At 46.1% G+C, this 23,711-nt stretch overlaps 1 protein-coding gene across 2 annotated transcripts in view; it reads left to right on the top strand.

Moving 5' to 3' along the window:
* Positions 1 to 7,212: 7,212 nt before the first annotated feature.
* Positions 7,213 to 23,711, top strand: part of LOC139262924 (uncharacterized) — a 28,341-nt gene continuing 11,842 nt past the window's right edge. Inside the window, exons 1-3 of one of the 2 annotated variants that reach the window (XM_070878238.1) lie at positions 7,213 to 7,354; positions 18,387 to 18,520; positions 18,650 to 18,827. In XM_070878238.1, coding sequence (XP_070734339.1) covers positions 7,318 to 7,354; positions 18,387 to 18,520; positions 18,650 to 18,827 — 349 coding nt within the window. In that variant the 5' untranslated portion in view covers positions 7,213 to 7,317. Of the gene's footprint in view, positions 7,355 to 18,386; positions 18,828 to 23,711 lie in introns of both variants that reach the window. The other variant, XM_070878237.1, reaches the window with a different exon arrangement.

The raw sequence follows: 23,711 nt of genomic DNA, 5'->3' as shown, positions 1-23,711 counted from the left end.
CATAATCCCTTGGGAGCACAAGGATTTAAGGAGGCCTCACAGGTTGGAGAGGCACTCTGGAGACCTGCAATAAAAGACTACGGTCACACTTTACTTTGAGCTCACAGTGTTCAGTCTGACTCTTTCTCCATACATAACAACTGGCAATGAGATACAGATAGTGAACCCGAAGATGCAGAGAACAGTGGGCATCCTGGAGAAATTTTCAGAGGGAGATGATTGGAAAACTTTTGTGGAGCGACTCGACCAATACTTCGGGGTCAACGAGCTAGATGGGGAAGAAAGCGCTGCCAAACGTAGAGTGATCCTCCTCACTGTCTGTGGGGCACCAAAGTATGGCCTCATGAAGAATCTGCTCACTCCAGCCAAACCCACGGAGAAATTGTACGACAATTTGAGCACACTGGTCCGAGAGCATTTGAACCCGAAGGAAAGCATTCTGATGGCGAGGTACCAGTTTTATACCTACAAAACGTCTGAAGGCCAAGAAGTGGCGAGTTATGTCGCCGAGCTAAGACGCCTTGCAGGACATTGCGAATTTGAAGGGCATTTGGAGCATATACTCAGAGACTTTTTCGTACTTGGCATTGGCCACGAAACCATACTTCGCAAACATTTGACTGTAGAGACCCCAACCTTGAGTAAGGCCATAGTGATAGCCCAGGCATTCATTGCCACCAGGGACAATACAAAGCAAATCTGTCAGCATACAAGTGCTGCTACAAGTACTGTGAACAAAGTGATGTTGTTTTTGAATCGTAACGTACAGGGCAGGCCACACATACCTGCAGCTGCATGTCCGCAGATGTCTCAGAGTCCACCATCAAGGGTGATGAATGCAAGGCCATTAACACCTTGTTGGCGCTGCGGGGGTGATCATCGTTTCCATTCATGCCGATTCAAAGGATATGTTTGTAAGGGCTGTGGAACAATGGGATGCCTCCAACGAGTGTGCAGGCAAGCTGCAAATCCTGTTAAACCTGCAAACCAACATGTTGCAGAGGAGGACAGATCCACAGAGGATCATGACGAAACAGAGCCTCAGACCGAGGAGGTAGAGATACATGGGGTGCACACATTCAGCATGAATTATTCCCGATAATGCTGAATGTTGAACTAAATGGACTCCCGGTGTCAATGGAGCTGGACACGGGCGCGAGCCAGTCCATCATGGGCAAAAAGACTTTCGAAAGATTGTGGTGCAACAAGGCCTCAAAGCCAGTCTTAATTCCAGTTCGCACGAGACTAAGAACTTACACTAAAGAACTGATTCCTGTAATCAGCAGTGCTACCGTAAAGGTCTCCTACGATGGAGCGGTGCACAAGCTACCACTCTGGTACCGGGCGATGGTCCCACGGTGCTCGGCAGGAGCTGGCTGGGAAACATACGCTGGAACTGGGATGATGTCCGAGTGTTATCGCCTGCTGACGACACTTCGTGTGCCCATGTCTTAATCAAATTTCCTTCGTTGTTCGAACCAGGCATCAGGAAATTCCATGGAGCAGATCCACCTGATTCCGGGGGCGCGACACATCCATCATAAGGCAAGAGCAGTACCGTACATGATTAGAGAAAGGGTAGAGATCGAGCTAGACCGGCTGCAAAGAGAGGGCATCATTTCACCGATCGAGTTCAACGAGTGGGCCAGTCTGATTGTTCCTGTCCTCAAGGGAGACGGCACCATCAGAATCTTTGGCAATTACAAAGTAACTATCAATCGTTTCTCCCTGCAGGACCAATACCCACTACCAAAGGCCGATGACCTCTTTGCAATGCTGGCGTGAGCAAAGACATTCACGAAATTGGATCTGACTTCAGCCTACATGACGCAGGAGCTGGAGGATTCATCGAAGAGCCGCACCTGCATCAACACACACAAAGGTCTTTTTGTTTATAACAGATGCCCGTTTGGAATTCAATCAGCGGCAGCGATATTCCAGAGAAACATGGAAAGCTTACTGAAGTCAGTCCCGCACACCGTGGTCTTCCAGGACTACATGTTGGTCACAGGTCGGAACACAGCCGAGCATCTGCAGAACCTAGAGGAGATTCTTAGTTGAATCAGCCGTGTGGGGCTCAGGTTAAAACGTTCGAAGTGCCCGAGGCTACAGAATGTGATGGAGCTGCGGTCATTTCTGGGATTCCTGAACTACTCTGGTAACTTCTTACCGGGTCTCAGCACACTTTAGAATCACTGCATGTCTTACTATGAAAAGGGGATGAATGGGTTTGGGGCAAAAGCCAAGAAAATGCCTTTGTAAAAGCGAGAAAATTGTTATGCTCAAACAAATTGCTTGTGTTGTATGATCCTTGTAAGCGTTTGATGCTAGCAAATGATGCATCGTCATATGGCGTCGGGTGTGTATTGCGACAAGCTAATGATTTCGGGAAACTGCAACCGGTTGCTTATGCATCCAGGAGTCCGTCTCAGGCTGAGAGAGCCGACAGCATGATTGAGAAAGAAGCGTTAGCGTGTGTCTATGGGGTAAAGAAAGTGCATCAATACCTGTTGTGGGCTAAAATTCGAATTGGAAACTGACCATAAGCCACTCATATCCTTGTTTTCCAAGAGTAAAGGCCTAAATACCAACGCATCGGCCTGCATCCAGAGATGGGCGCTCACGTTGTCTGCATACAACTACACCATCCGTCACGGGCCAGGCACAGAAAACTGCGCCGATGTTCTCAGTAGGCTGCCATTGCCCACCACGGGGGTGGAAATGGCGCAGCACGCAGATCTAGCCATGATTATGGAAGCATTTGAGAGAGCAATCACCCGTCACTGCCCGGCAGATTAAAACCTGGACAAGCCACGACACCTTGTTATCTCTAATCAAAAGCTGTGTGCTTCACGGGAGCTGGTCCAGTGTCCCAGTGGAAATGCAGGAAGAGATAAAGCCGTTCCAGCGGCGCAAAGATGAAATGTCTATACAGGCAGACTGCCTTCTGTGGGACAATCGAGTAGTGGTCCCCAACAAGGGCAGAGACACCTTCATCAATGACCTGCACAGTACCCACCCAGCCATCGTGAGGATGAAAGCGATAGCCAGATCCCACGTGTGGTGGCACGGTATCGATGCAGACTTAGAGTCCTGCATTCACAGATGTAATACATGCTCGCAGTTAAGCAATGTACCCAGGGAGGCGCCGCTAAGTTTATGGTCTTGGCCCCCCAAACTGTGGTCTGGGGCACACGTCGACTATGCAGGCCCGCCCTTGGGTAAAATGTGGTTGTAGGTGCGTATTCCAAGTGGATTAAATGTGAGCTATTGTCGGCCAGCACGTCCGCTGCCACTACTGAAAACCTGCAGGCCATGTTTGCCACTCACGGCCTTCCTGATGTCCTGATGTGCGACAATGGGCCATGTTTTACCAGTGCTGAGTTCAAAGAATTCATGACCCGTAACGGGATCAAACATGTCACATCTGCCCCGTTTAAACCAGCGTCCAATGGTCAGGCAAAGAGAGCAGTGCAAACCATCAAGCAACTGAAGGCTCACTGCAGACTTGCCTATCCCGAGTCCTGCATAGCTACCGCACGAGACCCCACTCACTCACTGCGTTCCCACCTGCTGAACTGCTCATGAAAAGAGCACTTAAGACAAGGCTCTCGTTAGTTCACTCTGATGTACATGAACAGGTAGAGAGCAGGCGGCTTCAACAATGTGCATACCATGAGAGCGCAAATCTGTCACGCGAGATTGAAATCAATGATCCTGTATTTGTATTGAATAATGGACAAGGGCCCAAGTGGCTTCCCGGCACTGTCGTGGCCAAAGAGGGGAGCAGGGTGTTTCGGGTCAAACTTTCAAATGGACTCATTCACCGGAAACACTTGGACCAAATCAAACTTAGATTCACGGACTATCCTGAGCAACCCACCTTGGACCTACCTTTTTTGATCCCCCAACACACACACCAGTGGCAACTGGCACTACGGTTGACCACGAAGCAGAACCCATCATCCACAGCAGCCCTGCAATGCCCAACACACCAGGCAGCCCAGCAAGGCCAGCTGCACAGCAGCCCAGCGAGGGCACAACAAATGATTCAACAATACCTGCTTTCACACCGAGAAGGGCCCCGGAGCGATTCACATTGTAAATAGTTACACTATTGATTTTGGCGGGGGAATGTTGTTATATATGTGGACTTGTATTTACTCTGTACAGCCACCAGAGGGTCATCCCCTGGAGTCCCAAGGGATCCCATAATCCCTTGGGAGTACAAGTATTTAAGGAGGTCTCACAGGTTGGACAGGCACTCTGGAGACCTGCAATAAAAGACGAAGGTCGCACTTTACTTTGAGCTCACAGTGTTCAGTCTGACTCTTTCTCCATACACAACAACTCCCACCCCTGCCGATCCTCCAACACAGCTCTCTCTCTCCTCCCCACCCTCCCACCCTCCCACCCCCTCCCCGACGATGTCCGGCCGATATCCCCGTCAATGCTCCAACACACTGCCCTCGCCGATCCGCAGCACACCCCTGCCGATGCTTCGGCCGACCACACCCACCTTGACACTCCTACCATGGTCCCATATCCTCTGCTGTTGACACCCCGACCCTCACTCCCCGATCCCTAACTGCCGACCCCCTGAACCCCTCTCACCGATCCGTGACTGCTGACACTCCCTCCCCCACGATTCCATCCCCGAACCAACCTCTCGCATCTGCAGACTGCCCCAAAATCAAATCAGGAATTCAGAAGAAACTGCTTTTCCCAGAGTGGTGAGAATGTGGAACTCATTACCACAGGAAGTGGTTGATGCGAATATTTTGATACATTTAAGAACATATGAACATATGAAATAGGAACAGGAGTAGGCCATACGGCCCCTCAAGCCTGCTCCGCCGTTTAATAAGATCATGGCTGATCCAATCATGGACTCAGCTCCACTTCCCTGCCTGCTCTCCATAACCCCCTATCCCCTTATTTCTCATGAAACTGTCTATTTCTGTCTTAAATTTATTCAATGTCCCAGCTCACACCGCTCACTGAGGCAGCAAATTACACAGATTTACAACCGTCTGAGAGAAGAAATTCTTCCTCATCTCGGTTTTAAATGCGTGGCCTCTTATTCTAAGATCATGCACTCTAGTTCTAGTCTCCCCCATCAGTGGAAACATCCTCTCTGCATCCACCTTGTCAAGCCCCCTCATAATATTATACGTTTCGATAAGATCACCTCTCAATCTTCTGAATTCCAATAAGTAGAGGCCCAACCTACTCAACCTTTCCTCATAAGTCAACCCCCTCAACCCCGGAATCAACCCGGTGAACCTGCTCTGAACTGCCTCCAAAGCAAGTATATCCTTTCGTAAATATGGAAGCCAAAACTGCAAGCAGCATTCCAGGTGTGGCCTCACCAATACCTTGTATAGCTGTAGCAAGACTTCCCTGCTTTTATATTCCATCCCCTTTGCAATAAAGGCCAAGATTCCATTGGTCTTCCTGATCACTTGTTGTACCTGCATACTATCCTTTTGTGTTTCATGCACTCGTCCCCCCAGGTCCTGCTGTACTGCAACACTTTGCAATCTTTCTCCATTTCAATAATAACTTGCTCTGTGATTTCTTTCTGCCAAAGTGCATGACCTCACATTTTCCAACATTATACTCCATCTGCCAAATTCTTGCCCACTCACTTAGCCTGTCTATGTTCTTTTGCAGATCTTTTGTGTCCTCCTCACACATTGCTTTTCCTCCCATCTTTGTATCGTCAGCAAACTTGGCTACGATACACTCAGTCCCTTCTTCCAAGTCGTTAATATAGATTGTAAATAGATTGTAATATAAACTGATCCCTACGGCACCCCACTAGTTACTGGTTGCCAACCAGAGAATGAACCATTTATCCCGACTCTTTGTTTTCTGTTAGTTGGCCAATCCTCTATCCATGCTGATATATTACCCCCAACCCTGTGAACTTTTATCTTGTGCAGTAACCTTTTATGTGGCACCTTGTTAAATGCCTTCTGGAAGTCCAAATACACCACATCCACTGGTTCCCCTTTATCCACCCTCAATGTTCATTACATCCTCAAAGAACTCCAACAGACATCCCCTTCATAAAACCATACTGACTCTGCTTGACCGAATTTTGCTTTTCCAAATATCCTGCTACTGCTTCTTTAATAATGGACTCCAACATTTTCACAACCATAGATGTTAGGCTAGCTGATCTATAGTTTCCTGCTTTTTGTCTGCCTCCTTTTTTAAATAGGGGCGTTACATTTGCAGTTTTCCAATCTGCTGGGACCTCCCCAGAATCTAGGGAATTTTGGTAAATTACAACCAATGCATTCACGATCCCTGCTACTACTTCTCTTAAGACCCTAGGATGCAAGCCATCAGGTCCAGGGTTTTTTTCTGCCTTTAGTCCCATTATCTTACTGAGTACCACCTCCTTAGTGATTGTGATTGTGTTAAATTCCTCCCCCCTATAGCCCCTTGACTATCCACTGTCGGAATATTGTTAGTGTCCTCTACCGTAAAGACTGATACAAAATATTTGTTCAGAGTTTCTGCCATCTCCATGTTCCCCATTACTAGTTCCCCCGTCTCATCCTCTAAGGGACCAACATTTACTTTAGCCACTCTTTTACTTTTTATATACCTATAGAAACTCTTGCTATTTGTTTTTATATTTTGTGCTAGTTTATTTTCATAGTTGATCTTCCCTTTCTTAATCATTTTTTTAGTCGTTTTTTGCTGGCTTTTAAAAGCTTCCCAGTCTTCTGTCCTCCCAGTAGTTTTGGCCACTTTGAATGCCCTTGTTTTGAATTGGATACCATCCTTTATTCCTTTATTTAAGGGTTGGTTAGATAGGTATATGAGGGAGAAGGGAATAGAGGGTTATGCTGATAGAGTTAGATGAGGAAAGATGGGAGCAGGATTGAGTGGAGCATAAGTGGTGGCATGGACTGGTTGGGCCAAATGGCCTGTATCTGTGCTGTATATTCTATGTACCCACCCGCAGCCAGCCAACCTCTCAATTTGGCTGACTGTGAGGGGACTCCGAGGCCTCACATACAAATCAGACCCTGCCGTTAAAGTCAGAGGCCCCCCACCCCAATCCGACTCCCTGGAGAAAATTCCGGAAAATGGTTATACTTTCAATTTTGCATTGTTATTTCATAATCTGCATTGAGTTTCAATATCAGGAAATGCAATAAAGAGAAATAAGAAAGGCAGTGAAACAGCAACATGAAGCAATGTTGTGTTGTATTATCGTGGTTTTTTCACAGTTCTGCTTCAGTTGTTGGTGGTGAGAGATAGAACAGTGCTAGTGGTGGACATCTACTTCCAAGAATGATGAACGACATTGCAGTTATCATTTATTTTGTCGGTAAGAGCTCTTTCTAATACAGTTTTTTTGGCTGAGTTGATGTTTACTTTAGATTAGTTCTTCAAAACTAAACCAGGCAAACACCTCATTAGTTCATTTTTTTAAATTCAAGTATCAGAAGCATATGTCTCATACAGCTAACCTGTCATTGCCATGTCACAATCATAACACTATCTTTAAATAAGTCTTCACTTCAGCTTCAAGATCATCATTGATGTATTTTGGTCATTCTATCTGAGTGGTTTCATTGACTTTTTATTTTACCAAACACAGACAACAAAAGTAAAAGCCGATCTTTCCTTCCACTGTGGGGAATAGTGAAATCTTTATCTAGAGTTGTGAAGATAGAAGGCTTTCCAACCTTCCAGTGCCCTTTAGAAACACGTACGGCAACTGTTCAGGTCGCTCCTTTCTTTCCCGTTCCCCTACACTGCGAGCGGTGACAGAGGCGACTTTTGGCCTCCTGCTGAGGTTTGCGCTGCAAAGAACGCGTTGCACTGGAAAACTCACTGCCACACTGAAGATAATGAGCAGGCAGTACCACATGCAGGTACTGTCTGTGCTCCCTCAGCTCAGCCGCCAATGTTACCAGCAAGTTTCTAACGTTCCCCAATTTCTAGGCCTAATATACTGGCGGTTCATTTAGTTTCCTAAGGGTCAGAGAATAATCTCATAGTGTTTTCTCTTTTTGAAATTCTTTGCTTTTAGGAGATTGAGCAAGTTGCGAAGAGTCCTTAACAGTGCAAGTTGTACAGTGTCTGTTTGATTGAATGAATTTGTTGAGTTAATGAGTAATATTTAACCTTTTCTGTATGCAAACATCATCACATGCCTAGTGACTTGCTGCAAATAACACATGCTTCACGACCCCCTGGGGGTAATTTTGACTTTGAGAGATAGTATAAAACAGGTGATAGCAAATCAGCAGCCCGTTTTACATCTCTCACGATTTTTTATTTCCATTAGTTTCATTGGAAATAAAAATTGGGAGCATTGAAAAACGGGCTGCCAATTGGTTACCAACTATTTTACCACTATCGCATAAAGCAAAATTACTTCCATTACCTATGTTAACTTCTGAAATATAGGGCTCAAGTTTCGGCCTGAGTTGCTCCTATGTGGATAAATGTGAGGTTATCCATGTGGATAAATGTGAGGTTATCCACTTTGGGGGCAAAAACGCGGAGACAGAATATTATCTGAATGGTGGCAGATTAGGAAAAGGGGAGGTGCAACAAGACCTGCATGTCATGGTTCATCAGTCATTGAAAGTTGGCATACAGGTACAGCAGACAGTGAAGAAGGCAAATGGTATGTTGGCCTTCATAGCTAGGGGATTTGAGTACAGGAGCAGGGAGGTCTTACTGCAATTGTACAAGACCTTGGTGAGGCCTCACCTGGAATATTGTATTCAGTTTTGGTCTCCTAATCTGAGGAAGGACGTTCTTGCTATTGAGGGAGTGCAGCGAAGGTTTACCAGACTGATTCCCGGGATGGCAGGACTGACATATGAGGAGAGATTGGATCAACTGGGCCTTTATACATTGGAGTTTAGAAAGATGAGAGGGGATCTCATAGAAACATATAAGATTCTGACGGGATGAGACAGGTTAGATGTGGGTAGAATGTTCCCAATGTTGGGGAAGTCCAGAACCAGGTCGACACAGTCTTAGGATAAGGGGAAGGACATTTAGGTCTGAGATGAGGAGAAATTTCTTCACTCAGAGAGTTGTTGACCTGTGGAATTCCCTGCCGCTGAGAGTTATTGATGCCAGTTCATTGGATATATTCAAGAGGGAGTTAGATGTGGCCCTTACGGCTAAAGGGATCAAGGGGAATGGAGAGAAAGCAGGAAAGGGATACTGAGGGAATGATCAGTCATGATCTTATTGAATGGTGGTGCAGGCTCGAAGGGCCGAATGGCCTACTCCTGCACCTATTTTCTATGTTTCTATTTTTTTGGAGCAACTAGTTTAGAATGGAGCATCTTAGAAATTGCAATTCTCGGCATTTAGTTTGCTCCAGTTCTAGTCAGTTAGAATAGTTCCATTTTAGAACAGATTTTTTTTCCAAAAAGGGGCGTGTCCGGCCACTTACGCCTGCTTTGCAAGTTTAGGCTGCGAAAACTTACTCCAAACTAACTTTGAATGAAGTAAGTGTAGATTTTTGTATGCTCAGAAAAACCTTGCCTACACTTATAAATCTGGAGTAGGGAACGAAAGATGGCGGGCGGTGGGGAGGGGGGTTTACAAACATTAAACACTTCACTTTTACAAATAAAGAGCCATCATAAATAATAAATGATAAATAAATCAATAAATAAAGCAATAAATCAATCAAAAAAAATTTTTTTTTTTAAATCACTCAATAAATAAAAACTTATTTCTAATCACCTACTGCAGCACTGGGGAGAAGAGAGGGAGGGGGGGAAGAAGAGAGGGGGGGAAGAAGAGAGGCGGGGGGGAGAAGAAGACGACGAAGATGGGCCTCGCCGACGACTTCGGGCGGGTCCCGCACGCAGACAATGCCTGGCCACCGACGCAGACGATTCTTCAGGCGGGGCCCGCCCCCAGCGAGATTTCGGGCAGGCCGGCCCTGTCGCCGCTGCCGAAGCCGGGCCCCACCGAGGACTTCGAACAGGGCCCGCACGCAGCTGATGCTGGACCGCCACCGCCACTGACTCATCTGGCGGGGCCCGCCCCCAGTGAGAGGCCGGGCGGGTGGGCCCCGCCGACAAATGTGCCGACGCGGGGCTTCCAAGAGGGCTTCGGGCGGGGTCGCCCCCAGTGAGAGGCCGAGTGGGTGGGCCCAGCCGCCGAGGTCAGATGCGCCAGGACACTTGGCCGGGATAGGGGCGACGTCCCTTTGGCCTGGGATAGGGTCGTCGCCCCGGAGACAGGACACGCTGGGAGGGCTGGGAGCTACTCTGCACGTGAGCAGCCTCCACTGCGCACGTGCTCAGCTGCCGGCACTGTTTTTGGCGCAGGGATGTAACTCCGCCCCCAGCAGCTCCTGCTGCGCCGAGGTGGAAATGGGCCTACAGCTATCGGAGAATCGTGAGATAAGTATTCGGCGCCATTTTTATTCTATAAATAAGATGGGCCTCTCCGATGTGCGCAGTTCTAGCGGGAGCCCGAAACTTGAGCCCATAGTATCAGCTGCCAAAACAATGCTGTGGCTGTCGATTATATTTTGTATACAACAACAAAACTAAAATGCTCGTCGACCAACAAATACAGAGTACAACATTTTCAAATATTGTGTGGCACACAGTATGCCTAGCCTTAGATGGATCTTGCAGATCACTAGATTTGCCTTGCAGACCCTCCATGGGGTCCACAGCTATCGCAGATGAGCTGAGACAGGGGCTGGCTGTCTTAGTGACAGAGAGGATGTGGGGTTGTAAGCTCAGCTCAAGGACAAATAGGACAGCGAGGTTGCGTGAGATGGTGGCCATGGAGGGAATGCAATTGTTGGTGAGGGCCAAAGACAATGGCTTTGGTCCTTCTATGTTTAATTAAAGGACATTTTGGCTCATCCAGGAATGCATAGCGGACAAGTAGTGCAAGTGTTTCTTTTCTTTATAAATGATGCAATCTATTTCAAGACACTGAAGTCTCTAGTTAAATTTTGTAAGTTGGACTTTGAATACGTTTAGTTGGTGGATCGGTCTCACTGCTCCTCCTGACATTCAGTGTAATTCTTTATATTATGGATTAGATTTTCGGCCATTGATTATGAATGGCTGATTATTTAGCCTACATGTGTTCCAGATTAGATTAATCTTGACTCTGTTTTCAGTTTATGGTGTATTTTGCCGTGGTTTTATTTCCTATATTCTATTTCCTCTGCACCCTTTTTCTATACCATAGAATCATACCATTTTGCAGCACAAAAGGACACTATTCAGCTGATGACAACTGCAGGCAGTGTCAAAGTGTTTCAGAAAAGGAATGAATCATCTTCCTTCTTCCATCTGCTGCAAAATATGTTTCACAGTTATCCTTCTCTTCCATTAAAACAAAACGCTTTTGACAATAGTATTTGACAATAGATATTAGTAAAAAAAAAACAATTAAAAAGGAGAAACCTGACATCGGGATAAGCTCTTATGTGGCTAGAGAAAAAAAAATAAAGCAACCATAAGGCAAATACAAAACTTGCTTATTTCTAGGGGAAATCTCCTGGGAATTTCCAAGGTTGGCCCAAAATATATGCTCAAGATGAGCTCTCCATCCATATTAGACAAGCACTAGGAACTTGCCAAAGGAATGGAGTGAGAAATTCTGTACACCAGCAGGCCTTAAAGAGTTGTGGCTACTTAAAGTGGCTATATGAGGGCAACTTTTAAAATTAGACTTTAAAAAATGCTATAAATGTTGGAAACGTAAATTTTAGCTTTTACAAAGACGATTTAGAGCACAAGAAATGACTGTCAAACCCCAATGGCTGGCAAAATAAGCATGAAGGCAGGAAACTGTTTATTTGCAAATGATGGAGAACCTGAATACCATGCTTAATGGCTGGCAACATTGAGGTGCTGTTTCTTGCGGGTGTGAGGAGGATTATCTTGCATGACACTCCAGGCTATCTTCCCCAAGAGATGGTAAAACAGCTGAGGGAGCAGATGGCCTTGACTGTCACTGGCAGTGCTATCGCTGTAGTATAGGTTGGCCATACATGTCCTTGCATACAGTCTTTGCCTTCAACCAGCTGCATACATGCACGGGCTGCTTCCTTATCTTTCACTCTCCACACTTTGTACTTTCATAAATATGCACAAGGACAGTTTGGGCATGACATACTTTCATTTCAAGTGTGAGGAATAGTGGAATCTTTATCTAGAACTGTGAAGATAGATTTTCAGGCCAAGATGAAGTTCATTCCAGTAAAGCCAGGAACTAGAGCAAAATGAAGCATGGCCATTTGTGTCATTATTCATAGCTACATGTGCAACTTTGTGTAGGAAGGCATGCCTGGCGGGACAGGAGGGATGGGGTTGGGGAGAAGTATTAGATAATTGTGTGCCAGGTGAGACTTTAAAGTAAATGGTCACATAAGTAAAAAAAAATTCTTACAGCCTTTGGAAAGATTCAAAAGGCGTTTCAACCCACTAATAGCCTTTTCAAGGCTGAAGGGGGAGGGGAGAGAAATGACAGGCAAAAATGAAGGGGGTGATGAAATGTTTTGTGACATGCATACTTTGCCAGTTACTTTGTATAAGGAGCCGGTAGTCAGCTTTACATTGGCCAATTAGTGGATTTAATACCAGTATCTCTCCATGGTGCAGACGTAATTTCCAAGTTGCACCATGTCCTGTCAGGTATAACTGATCACTGTCTTGAGTGGAAGGTGACGTGGAGTGCTAAACTTCTTGAAGAAGCATGACTATTAGTGCATCTTTCAATCTAAGGATTCTGCCGTAACAGTCTTCTGTTCTTATTGCAGATATCTGCATATTGTTTTCCTGCAAACAAAGTCTGCTATTTAAATAGCTGCTGTAGTCCTTCCAGGTAAATACTGCAGTGTGCTATCCTGCTCCCGATGCAGTGAGCTGCCTTTGATTGAAAATTCTCCACTGGAAGCTAGCAGTGAATATCTAATTGGTCGGAAATTAGAAGTTAGTATAGAAATGGCTGTGAGCAAATCAGACAGGCACAAAGCCCACTGCATACTCATCCTACCACCAGAGGATAGCCAAATCCATCCCACTAAGTGGATTGTTCTGGGTATTCAAACTACAAAACTGGCAGAGATGTAAGGAAGGTGACTGAAAGAGGAGCGATAAGGATGATTCCAGAATTTGGGTGTTTAAGTTATGCGCAGAGGCACACAAGGCTGAACATATTTTAAGTGGAAAAATGAAATTCCCTGGAATATCAGGAGGTCATAAAAGCCAAGATGCATTAATGGCATAGATGTAAGCAAGTTATTTGACTTGGACTGTGAGCAGCTGGTGGCAGCTGCCACGATGGTCGCCATTTTTGGCAGGTGGGCAGCGCTGTCGTTACCTGCTACTGGCGAAAGTATTTTAATGAGTGGAGCATGACATTGATTGGCGTGCACCATTTTGGAGTTCCCTGCTTGCATTGCCGCCCATGCTAAATCACACTAGTATTTGCTGTTGATAAACAGTCTTTCATCAGCATTAACGGCAATATTGAATCCCTTCATAATCTCTTAACAAGTCTCCCTTACCCATCTCTTTTCAGGGGTATTTTGTTCCTAACACAGATGAGGCTGCACACAGGGAGGTTTAAGTAACAGTGACCTCAGTCATTAATAAGACACTCCAGAGTGAGGAAAAGGCCTTAGGGGCCGGTTTATATATAGTGCTCCCAAGCGATGCTGGGATCCCTTGGGACTTCAGGGGATGAGCTCCCTGGTGGTGGAACATGGGAGTGCATGCTTTACAGATACACAACATCACTCCCCCGCCAAAGTCAAAGTGAAAACTATTTACAAGGTGAGGCGGTCAGGAGCCTTTCTTTCCCTGGTGGACCACCTCGGTACAAATGTCTGTTCTGGTGTGTTGGCTGTGCCCTCGCTGGGCTGGCGTGTTGTTGGCCCTGCAGGGCTGCTACGTGAGCCTGGCCTTGCTGGGCTCTTGGGTGTGGTGTGTTTGATTTCCTGGTCCGGCGTGGTGTCGTTGATCCTTTGGGTGTGTGTTGTGGGCTTGAAAAAGGTGGTGTCTGCTGTGGGTTTTTCAGGGCAGTCTGTGAACCGCAGCCTCATTTGGTCTAGGTGCTTTCTGCAAATTTGTCCATTGTCCAGTTTGACTACAAACACCCAATTCCCTTCTTTAGCTATCAATGTGCCTGAAATCCACTTGGGACCATGTCCATAGTTTAGCACATACACAGGGTCATTCAGATCAATTTCCCGTGACACAGTGGCGCGACCATCATTTACATTTTGTTGCTGCCGCCTGCTCTCTACCTGATCATGCAGGTTGGGGTGAACCAGCGAGAGTCTAGTTTTAAGTATCCTTTTCATGAGTAGCTCAGCCGGGGGCACCACTGTGAGCGAGTGGGGTCTCATGCGGTAGCTGAGCAGTACTCGGGACAGGTGGGTTTGGAGTGAGCCTTCTGTGACTCGTTTAAGGCTCTCTTTGATGGTTTGTACTGATGGCTCTGCCTGCCCATTGGAGGCTGGATTAAACGGGGCCGAGGTGACATGTTTGATCCCATTGCGGGTCATGAATTCTTTAAATTCGGCACTGGTAAAACATGGCCTGTTGTCACTGACCAGTATGTCAGGCAGGCCGTGGGTGGCAAACATGGCCCTCAGGCTTTCAATGGTGGCGGTGGTGGTGCTTCCTGACATTATTTCACATTCAATCCATTTTGAAAAAGCATCCACCACCACCAGGAACATTTTACCGAGAAAAGGGCCCGCATAGTCGACATGGATCCTCGACCATGGTCTGGAGGGCCAGGACCACAAACTTAGTGGTGCCTCTCTGGGCGCGTTGCTCAACTGAGCACACACGCTGCTTTACCGTACACAGGACTCGAAGCCAGAGTCGATACCGGGCCACCACACGTGGGATCTGGCTATCACTTTCATCATTACTATACCTGGGTGTGTGCTGTGGAGATCCGAGATGAACGTCTCCCTGCCCTTTCTTGGTAGCACTACGCGGTTACCCCACAACAGGCAGTCTGAATGGATAGCTCGTCCTTTCGCCACTGGAATGGCTTGATTGGCTTTTGTATTTCAATGGGGATGCTGGCCCAGCTCCCAGGCAGCACACAGTTTTTTACTAGGGACAGCCGAGGATCTTGGATGGTCCACGTCCTAATCTGGTGGGCCGTGACAGGTGAATTATCATTTTCAAATGCTTCCATGACCATCAACAAGTCTGCGGGCTGCGCCACCATCCACAAGTTTTCAGGCTGCGCCATTTCCACCCCCGTGGTGGGCAATGGTAGCCGACTGAGAGCATCCGCACAGTTCTCGGTACCTGGCCTGTGGCGGATGGTATAGTTATTTGCTGATAGCGCGAGTGCCCACCTTTGTATGCGGACTGAGGCATTAGTATTTATCCCCTTGCTTTCAGCGAACAGGGATGTGAGGGACTTGTGATCGGTTTCCAGCTCAAATTTGAGGCCAAACAGGTACTGATGCATTTTCTTTACCCCGAACACACACGCTAATGCCTCTTTCTCAATCATGCTGTAGGCCCTCTCGGCCTTAGACAAGCTCCTGGAAGCATAGACGACAGGTTGCAACTTCCCCGCAACGTTAGCTTGTTGTAGTACACACCTGACTCCGTATGATGCATCGCATGCCAGCACAAGTCTTTTACACGGGTTATACAATACAAGCAGCTTGTTGGAGCATAAAATGTTTCTGGCTTTCTCAAAAGCAATTACTTGTTTTTTTCCCCCATATCCAGTTCTCACCTTTGCGCAATAACATATGTAGGGGCTCTAAAAGAGTGCTTAACCCCGGTAGGAAGTTACCAAAATAGTTGAGAAGTCCCAGGAACGTCCGCAGCTCTGTGACATTCTGTGTCCTGGCGCATTCTTGATAGCCTCTGTCTTGGTGTCTGTGGGCCGAATGCTCCATGTAGATGCATTTCGACCTCTTCAGCCACAGCCCTACACGATCCAGTCGCTGGAGGAACTCCTCCAGGTTTTGTAGGTGCTTGGTGGTGTCCCGACCGTGACCAATATGTTGTCCTGAAAGACCACCGTGTGTGGTACCGACTTGAGTAGGCTCTCCATGTTTCTCTGGAAGATCGCTGCAGCCGACCGAATTCCAAACGGGCATCTGTTGTAGATGAACAGTCCCTTGTGCGTGTTGATGCAGGTGAGGCCCTTCGAAGACTCCTCCAGCTCCTTTGTCATGTAGGCCAAAGTCAGATCGAGCTTGGTGAATGTCTTGCCTCCTGCCAGCGTCGCAAATAGGTCGTCCGCCTTAGGTAGCGGGTATTGGTCCTGTAGCGAAACACGATTAATAGTTACTTTATAATCGCCGTAAATCCTGACCGTGCCATAACCTTTGAGTACTGGAACAATTGGGCTGGCCCACAACCTGAATTGCACTGGGCAAATGATGCCCTCGCGTTGCAGCTTGTCCAGCTCGATTTCCACTCTCTCCCTCATCATGTGAGGTACTGCTCGCGCCTTGTGATGAATGGGTCGTGCCTCTGGGACCAAGTGGATCCATACCTTCGCCCCGGAAAAGTTTCCAATGCCTGGCTCAAAAAGGGAAGGAAATTTGTTAAGAACCTGGGTACATGAGGCCTCATCGACATGTGATAGCGCTCGGATGTCATCCCAGTTCCAGCAGATTTTGCCCAGCCAGCTCCTTCCAAGCAGTGTAGGACCATCACCCGGGACAATCCAGAGAGGCAGTTCATGCACCGTGCCCTTGTAGGTGACCTTGACCATGGCGCTGCTCTTTGGTGTACGTTCTCAGTTTCCTGTGGATGGGGCTCAGGACTGGTCTGAATGCCTTGTTGACCACAGTCTCTCAAACATCTTTTTACTCATGATGGATTGGCTAGCGCCAGTGTCCAGTTCCATGGCTACGGGTAAGCCATTCAATTTTATGTTTAGCATTATAGGTGGACATTTCGTCGAAAATGTGTGCACCCCATGTACTTCAGCATCTGCCTCCTCTCTCTGAGGCTCAAAATTGCTTTGATCCACCATCGACCGAACTTCCTCTGCCATGTGGTGGTTAGCAGGTCTTGCAGAGTTTGCAGCTCATTTGCAAGCTCGTTAGAGGTGCCCCATTGTTCCACAGCTCTTGCAAACATACCCTTTGAAGTGGCATGAATAGGCTGAATGGAAGCCTCCACAACACCAACAAGGTGTGAATTGCCTTGCATTCATCCTTTGTTGGGGACTCTGAGTCATCTGGGTCACCTGAGGCCTGCTGGCAGTTGCAGACTCGTGGGTTCTGCCCTGTACATTTCTGCTCGCAAACACAGTTCCAGTTAATTTATGAACATTGCTAGCACTTGTGTGCTGAAAGATTTGTTTGGTGTTATCACTGGTGGACATAAACGCCTGTGCTATCGCAATGGCCTTACTGAGGGTCAGTATCTCTACAGTCAAAAGTTTCCGTAGGATGGTCTCGTGGCCAATGCCCAGTACAAAAAAGTCTCTGAGCATTTGCTCCAGATAGCCATTAAACTCACATTGTCCTGCAAGTCGCCTTAGCTCGGTGACATAGCTCGCCACTTCCTGACCTTCTGATCGCTGGCATGTGTAGAACCGATACCTTGCCATCAACACACTCTCCCTCGGGTTAAGATGCTCCCGAACCAGTGTACACAGTTCCTCACATGACTTATCGGTGGGTTTCACCGGAGCCAGAAGATTCATCATGAGGCTGTCGGTCGGTGGTCCGCAGACTGTGAGGAGGACCGCTCTCCATTTTGCAGCGCTTCCTTCTCCATCCAGCTCGTTGGCTACAAAGTACTGGTCTAGCCGTTTGACATAGGCTTCCCAGTCCTCACCCTCCGAGAACTTCTCCAGGATGCCCACAGTTTGCTGCATCTTTGCATTGGATTCGTATTCTTGTCGCCAGTTATTGTGTTCCTAACACAGATGAGGTGCACAAAGGGAGGTTAAAGTAACAGTGACCTCAGTATTTAATAAGACACTCCAGAGTGAGGAACAGGCCTTAGGGGCCGGCTTATATGCAGTGCTCCCAAGGGATGCTGAGATTCCTGGTCAGGGAACATGGGAGTACATGCTTTACCCTAGATACACAACAAGGGGAACAAATTCCCAGGGTGAACAATTGTTGTATGTAACTCATTACGCCAAGTCCTGCTATTAATCTTGCTGAATACTTTGTAATAAAATCTAGTTGACTGAATACATTTTCCACATCATCACTTTACATTCACCTGTATTGAGCTGCATGTACAATCCTACTGCTCACAAATCTTTCTAAACATTCAGATACATTCTCAACAGCAGAATTTTAAGGCAAATTCTAAAAAGTTTATTTTTCAATGCAGTTACTTTATGGAATAAATGCATTTAATATTTTTTCTTTTGTAAAGGTACCAGTTTCTTCATCATTCCTGCTCAATGTGCCGATGCATCAACGCTTTCCCAAATTGTTTCATCCAATTTTGAGACTGCAAATTTTAACAGATCAACACCACCTACTCAACCTAGTGAACCTTCAAAGATCGTAAGTCAAAGACAAGGTGGAAATAATGTCAGCACTCCAACCAATTCTTCTTTAAGCACTACAGATGTTTTTGCTTTATACTCTAATTCTGATCAGAAAGTATTTACGTCAATTTCTCCCACTGAAAAGTTGCAGAATAATGCTACTGATAACTATACACAGACTAGCATGCCTGCGAAATCCAATACTCCAACCATGTTACCCATATCACCAAGCAGACCTGCTGTTACTCCACTTTTGGGAGCAACTGCTGAATCCACAAAAGAAACCAACTCAGTTGCAGGACAAGGAAAGGCTCTAAAGTCTGGTAAGATGTAATACATTTCTTTTTTTTTTCACTTCACCAGCTACGTATGGTCGTTAGTGTCTCAGTAATTTAATATCGGATCACTTGTTCTTCAATTTTGAGCGTGCCAAAGTTTTATTAGCTTACGGTTTAAAATGACATGCATTTTTAATATAACTCATATTTGATCTATAAACTGATGTTTTAAATATGCATTTGTATAACAAATACTGAAGATTTGGATAAATCAGCAATTCAAAACATTGAAGCTATATTTCTTTGGCTCTAGGTCTGATTTTTGACTGTTTGGTGTATTGCTTCATGATTATTCTCCTGAGTTTAAAGCTCCGATATTTACTGGATTTCCAAGTGGGAGGCGGAGGGGGGCTTAGCTCTGGTCCCCGAACACTATGGAGTTTTAACTCCACAGCCTTTATGGATTTTTTCAAAGGGATCCCTGCCCAGAATGCAGCCTGATTGACAGGCTTGGCACCCTGTCAGACGCAGAATGCTGTGGGAAAAGGCTGCAGCCAAGGAACAGGTAGGTATCCTGCTGTAGGGCTAGTGATCGTGAAGGGGGAGGGGTGGATACAGCAGGATTTGTACGGTCAGGGACTGATTATGGAGGGATGTACACAGATCGAAGGTAGGGGGTTGACTGGGTTGGGAATTGTGGGGTGAGGGGCCGGGGTTCAGATCGTGGGGTGGTCGGTGATCATGGGGGGTGGGTTGGTCAGTGATTGTAGGAGGGGGTCGGTGATAACAGGGGGTTCGATGATCGCGGGGGGCTCCGATCGTGAGGGTGGCCGATAGCAGGGAATGAAACAGGTTAGCTTGTGGGGCTGGGGGGAAGCACCCCTGCTCCTCCTGGCCCACAAGCAGTGCTGCAAAGGCACTTACCTCTCCCATGCAGCAGTCCTTACCTTCCTTTAGCTGCCGGGTTTCCCGAGGCCCATGGTCTTATTTTCTTAATCTCCAGCAATAACTAAAATCTGAAGGAATGAGGTTAAACCTGGAACAGTGATAAAATCTGAGGCATGCAGCCTGATTAAAATATTTAAATGAGCAACCCACCTCCTGGAAGCGCGTTGTTCATTGACTCCCGCCCACCTCCATTAAAACTGGAAGTGAGCGGACTTGAGGAAGGTTGAGTTCGGGTTTGAGAATTTAACATTTTTTACATTCCACCAGACCCACAACCATCTATTTTTGGGGTAAAATTCCCTTCTAAGCATCTGTTCATGTTTTGAGCAGCTGGAGTCAATTCATAGAGAAAGAGGCTTTTGTCTTGATAAAATAAGAGTGAGATTGAGTAGAAATGTTTTTGCAGTTATGTGTTGCTATGGCTAGAAGTTGCTGAATTGCATAATACATTGTCTTGAGACTATGACACCATGTCCAATGAATCCATCCGAAACAATTACTGCTACAAATCTTCCAGCAGCATATTCACTCACTCCAATCAATTTGTTTTTCACAAATGTCTGGGCATAAGTTATAAAGCTGTAAAATATACTGAAGGGTATATTTACCAATCCTGTAATGGCAGTAAAGAGACATAGTCAGATGGAGTATAGGTTGAGATACAGCTACAACACTCGATCATTTATTCTCCAAACCATGCCCTCTTAGATGTGGCTCTCTGCTGGGAGTCTGGGGTCTTTGAACGTATCCAATTTATTCCATTCCTTATAGTTTACACAGAATCTCTAGACTCTAAAATATATACAGGTCTTGCTATATATTATTTAATCTAAGAAATTATATTCTCCATCAAGCTGCAGGGAAATAAAAGCACAATCACCTCAGTTGAAGTTATATTGCAGATTTCTGGGAGCCTTCCTACTTCAGTGTCACATGAGGCAACTGTTAAGAACATAACAAAGCATTGAGTCTACCTGACTTGTTGAACCTTCAAAGGAAATGCTTTGCAAAAATAATCCCCAATCCCCCAAAATAACCAACAAAAATCCAGAATAAAAAGCGAGACTATTATCAGACTTCAGGACGACATGGATGGTGAAATGAGCATGCAGAAAAGAAGTGATTCATCTTGGCAGTTAAAATGAAGAGAACTAAGCTAAATGGTACAATTTTAAAGTGGGTGCAGGAACAGAGAGACCTGAGGGTTCACATATACAAATCTTTGAAGGTGACAGGACAAGTTGATAAAGCTGTTAAAAATGCAAAGGGGATCCATGGCTTTATAAACACAGGCATGGAGTACAAAAGCAAGGAAGTTATGCTAAGCTTTTCTAAATGATTGGTTCTCCTCTGGAGTACTGTACCATTTGCATGTAGTGGGTAGGGAAGGTGAAACCAGCAAAAATGACTATAAAGTTCAAAGAATGTTCTGGAGTTGAATTCAATTTACCATTGAGACCATGTGCAGAATGTTTTCTCAAGAGTTAGGGTGGGTTGCAAGGAGTCATGAAAAATTGTGAAGTACCAAATTATTTTTTTCTCATTTCATGCTTTCGAATAGGAGAATCATAGAAATTTATAACACGGAAGGAGGTCATTTAGGCCCATCGTGTCCGTGCCGGCCAACAAGAGGTGATCCAGCCTAATCCCACTTTCCAGCTCCAGGTCCGTAACCCTGTAGGTTATGGCACTTCGAGTGCACATCCAAGTAATTTTTAAATGTGGTGAGGGTTTCTGCCTCTACCACCCTTTCAGGCAGTGAGTTCCAGATAGCCACAACCCTCTGCATGAAGAAATTTCCCCTCAAATCCCCTCTAAACCTTCTACCAATTACTTTAAATTTATGCCCCCTGGTTGTTGACCCCTCTGCTAAGGGAAATAGGCACTTTCTAGGCCCCTCATAATTTTATACACCTCTATGAGGTCTCCCCTCAGCCTCCTCTGTTTCAAGGAAAACAAACACAGCCTATCCAATCTGTCCTCATGGCTAAGATTCTCCACTCCCGGCAACATCCTCGTAAATCTCCTTTGTACCCTCTCCAGTGCAATCACATCCTTCCTGTAATGCGGTGACCAGAACTGCACGTAGTACTCCAGCTGTGGCCTAACCAGTGTTTTATACAGTTGAAGCATAACCACCGCCACCCCCCCTGCTCTTATATTCTATGCCTCCGCTAATAAAGGCAAACATTCTGTATGCCTTCTTCACCACCTTATCTACCTGGCCTTCTACCTTCAGGGATCTGTGGACATGCACGCCAAGGTCCCATTGTTCCTCTACACATCTCAGTGTCCTACCATTTAATGTGTATTCCCTTTTCTTGTTAGCCCTCCCCAAATGCATTAACTCACACTTCTCCAGATTAAATTCCATTTGCCACTATTCTGCCCACCTGACCAGTTGATTGATATCTTCCTGCAGTCCGCAGCTTTCTTCTTCATCATCAACCACACAACCAATTTTAGTATCATCTGCAAACTTCTTAATCACGCCCCCTATATTCAAGTCTAGATCATTGATGTATACCACAAAAAGCAAGGGACCTCGTACAAACCCATGTGGAACCCCACTGGAAACATCCTTCCAGTCACAGAAACATCCATCAACCATTACCTTTTTCTTCCTGCCTCTGAGCCAATCTTGGATCCAACTGGCCACTTTGCCCTGAATCCCATGGGCAACTATCATGACCAGTCTGCCATGTGGGATCTTATCAAAAGCTTTGCTAAAACCCATATATACAACATCATATGCACTGCCCACATCAACCCTCCTGGTACCTCCTCGAAAAATTCAATCAAGTTAGTCATACATGACCTTCCCTTAACAAATCTGGGCTGATTGAGCCTGATTAATCCATGTCTTTCTAAATGTAGATTTATTATCCTGTCCTTCATGGTTTTTGTTATATATGTGGACTTGTATTTATTCTGTACAGCCACCAGAGGGCTCATTCCCCAGAGTCCCAAGGGATCCCCTAATCCCTTGGGAGCACAGGTATTTAAGAAGGCTTCACAGGTTGGAGAGGCATTCTGGAGACCTGCAATAAAAGACTACAGTCACACTTTACTTTGAGCTCACAGTGTTCAGTCTGACTCTTTCTCCATAGACAACAACTGGTGATGAGATACAGATAGCGAACCCAAAGATGCAGAGAACAGTGGGCAACCTGGAGAAATTTTCAGAGGGAGATGATTGGGAAACTTTTGTGGAGCGACTCGACCAATACTTCGTGGCCAATGAGCTAGATGGGGAAGAGAGCGCTGCCAAACGTACAGTGATCCTCCTTACCGTCTGTGGGGCACCAACGTATGGCCTCATGAAGAATCTGCTCACTCCAGCGAAATCCACGGAGAAATTGTATGACGATTTGTGCACACTAGTCCAAGAGCATTTGAACCCGAAGGAAAGCGTTCTGATGGCAAGGTACCGATTCTACACCGACAAACGGTCTGAAGGCCAGTAAGTGGCGAGTTATATCGAAGAGTTGAAAATTTGAAGGATATTTGGAGCACATGTTCAGAGACTTTTTCGTACTTGGCATTGGCCACGAAACCATACTTCGCAAGCTTTTGACTGTAGAGACCCCAACCTTGAGTAAGGTCATAGCGATAACCCAAGCATTCATTGCCACCAGTGACAATACAAAGCAAATCTCTCAGCACACAAGTGCTGCTACAAGTACAGTGAACAAAGTGATGTTGTTTTTGAATCGTAAAGTACAGGGCAGGTCACACATACCTGCAGCTACTCTTCCGCAGATCAAGGGTGATGAATGCACGGCCATTAACATCTTGTTGGCGCTGTGGGGGTGATCATCGTTTCCATTCATGCCGATTCAAAGGATACATTTGCAAGGGCTGTGGAACAATGGGACACTTCCAACGAGTGTGTAGGCGAGCTGCTAAGTCTGTTAAACCTGCAAACCGCCACATTGCAGAGGAGGACAGATCCACGGAGGATCACTATGAACCAGAGCA

This window comes from Pristiophorus japonicus, chromosome 4 (assembly GCF_044704955.1).
Source record: "Pristiophorus japonicus isolate sPriJap1 chromosome 4, sPriJap1.hap1, whole genome shotgun sequence".
Taxonomy (NCBI): Eukaryota; Metazoa; Chordata; class Chondrichthyes; family Pristiophoridae; genus Pristiophorus; species Pristiophorus japonicus.
Note: the sequence above shows the minus strand (reverse complement) of the source record. Positions and strands in the feature narration are given on the sequence as shown.